Genomic DNA, 2,360 nt, shown 5'->3' on the forward strand with positions numbered 1-2,360 from the left:
GATCATCGCCGACCAGCCCCTGGCCATGACGTTCAAAATCATCGACGTCAGCGGGTCACTCATCATCGGAACCCCCAGCTGCCCCATCCAGTCCGCCCTGGTGTTCACCGTGCCGGGCGGGGACGCGACGTTTGGTGAGCGCACCCCGCCCCGCCCATGGTCCCGGGACGGCCCCGCCTTGCCGCCGCTGGTCTGCGCCCGGCTGCCCCGCTGTGCAACCTGCCCTGCTCTGCCCTGCACGGGCGATCGGCTGCCCGTCCCTCCGTCCCTGGGATCTGTTTTTTGGCTTTCATCCTGATTGTTTGTTGTGATCTTTCGAGGGGGTGTAACACCAAGTCAAGCCCGCCCTCCCACCAGGTCTTGCCGCGTCCACCTGCACCCCGCCCCCTCGAATTCCGGCACGCCAACCCCAGGCATCAACGCGCTGCCCGGCTCCAAGGTCGACATCCACGGCACCTTCATCGGCCGCACCTGGACGCGGCTCGCGTCCACCGCGGCCGCCGGCGCCAAGGCGCTGCTGCTGAAGGAGCCGGTGCAGTGGGCGGCGGGCGACAAGCTGTTTGTGGCCACCACTCTGTGGAAGGACGAGCTGCTGAACCAGAACGAGGTGTGTTGTGGTTCATGGCGGATGATCCTGGGGTTAAGTGTGGGGGTGTTTAGTTTCAGGCGGGCTATGGCAGGTGTGGCAACGTCGGTGTCTGGCGGGTTCGGGCGAATTGACATTTGCGTGTCGACAAACCCACCCACCCACCCACCTACCAACCAACCTACACGACCAACATGCAATCCACCATCCACACAAACCACCCGGCCCGCTCAGGTGATGACTGTCGCGAGCGTCACCCCGGACGGCCTCACCGTGAATACCGTCGAGGCGCTGCAGTTCAACCACTACGGCGGTGAGCGGCGCCCGCTAACCCCCCAACCCCGTCGGCGCGCCGACGCGTCTTCTGCCGCCGCTGCTGATGGAGCGTCCCTTGGCTGCGGGCCCCGGGCGCGGCCGATAGAAGCCCGCGGCGCTGGATGTGTGGCTGCACCGGGTCATGGGACTGCGACACAAAGTGCCCCTCAGGCAGTAAATTGCGGGCCCCTGCACGCGTCCCCGCGTCTGCCCACGGCCCCTGCAAGGCCGCCACCCCACCTGCCTCTCTCCACCTTCCCCTCGCCTCTGCCTGCAACTCTTGATGCGCTCGCCCGCCGCCCAGACGGCCCCAGCTGCCGCGCCGCCCTGTGTGACGTCATGACGTGTCAGACCGGCCTCTGGCTGGCCACCCCCGCACCCCCACCCCGCCCCATGCCTCTCTCCGCTTGACCCCCAAGCATGACAGCACTGCCCCTTGAACTCCCCCCTCCAACCATTCAACCCCGAGCAGGCGAGTACCAAGCGGAGGTCGGCCTGCTGACTAGGCGCATCCTCTTCACCAGCGACGCCGCCAGCAGCACCACCGCCCTGGGGCCCCATACCACATTTTGGACGCCCGACGCGCGCGTCAGCGGCGCAGGTTATGAGCGGTGGGGCGCGCGCAACATCGCCGGTGAGCGCCATTGTGGAAGCCCGCTTGGCCGGCGCGGGCTGCGCGCCCGCAGCTCAGCACCCTGCTGCCAACGCACCGGCTTGGTTTCGCTGCTTGCGCTGTGCGCCTTGTTCGGCGCCGCCATCACCTGTGTGCTGTATCCATCGCATGCACGTGGCTGCCCTGAACGAACAGCCTGTTGAATCGCGTCGTCTGCGTCAGGATCAAAGGGTTGGCTTCGCCGTAAATCCTGAAGCACCTGGAAATTCAGGATCCAAAGGGAGATGTGCCCCCCTCTCCCGTGACTCAAACAACGCCCCAACCCTCCAAACCCTCGCGTGGACACGTCTATGGCATTTGCTCCTCTCCCCATCCCGCCCTGCTCACCCGGCCCTGAAACCTCCTTGATGCAAAACCCCGGCAGGGCGCTACAGCGTGCACTTCCACCTGGCGGGGGAGGCCCCCAACGCGTACATCAAGAACAACGCCTTTTACAACTCAAACTGGTGCGCCGCGCCGCGCAGGCCACGAAACCCCCGTTTTTTTATAGCATTATGTTCATTCTGCCGCCCCAACGCCTCCACACAGTCTCCAGGGCCGGTGTGGCGGCGCCGGCGGTCCCGCGGGCGGAGCGAGCCTTACGTCCGCGGGGGGGTCGCTTGTTGACGGTCGCTTCGAAGTCCGCTTCATTTGCCCTGCATTCTGACTCCCTGTTTCTGGCCCCAACCACTGCCGCAGGCGCTGCTTCTCCATCCACGGCACCAACGCGGTATACGCCTATGGCAACGTCGGCTTCAACGTGCACGGCCACTGTGAGGACGCACGCACCCCACCCCACCTGGCGGA

At 65.9% G+C, this 2,360-nt stretch overlaps 1 protein-coding gene across 1 annotated transcript; it reads left to right on the forward strand.

Moving 5' to 3' along the window:
- Window positions 1-25: 25 nt before the first annotated feature.
- Window positions 26-2,220, forward strand: MNEG_16356 (hypothetical protein; the record flags this gene model as incomplete). The annotated part of the gene is made up of 6 exons (XM_014035174.1): window positions 26-134; window positions 414-607; window positions 821-899; window positions 1,374-1,535; window positions 1,939-2,020; window positions 2,103-2,220. The coding sequence occupies 6 exons, from the start codon at window positions 26-28 to the stop codon at window positions 2,218-2,220; spliced, it is 744 nt and encodes a 247-aa protein (XP_013890628.1).
- Between the last annotated feature and the right edge of the window lie 140 nt (window positions 2,221-2,360).

Source organism: Monoraphidium neglectum (genome assembly GCF_000611645.1).
Source record: "Monoraphidium neglectum strain SAG 48.87 unplaced genomic scaffold scaffold06279, whole genome shotgun sequence".
In the NCBI taxonomy this organism is placed as follows: Eukaryota; Viridiplantae; Chlorophyta; class Chlorophyceae; order Sphaeropleales; family Selenastraceae; genus Monoraphidium; species Monoraphidium neglectum.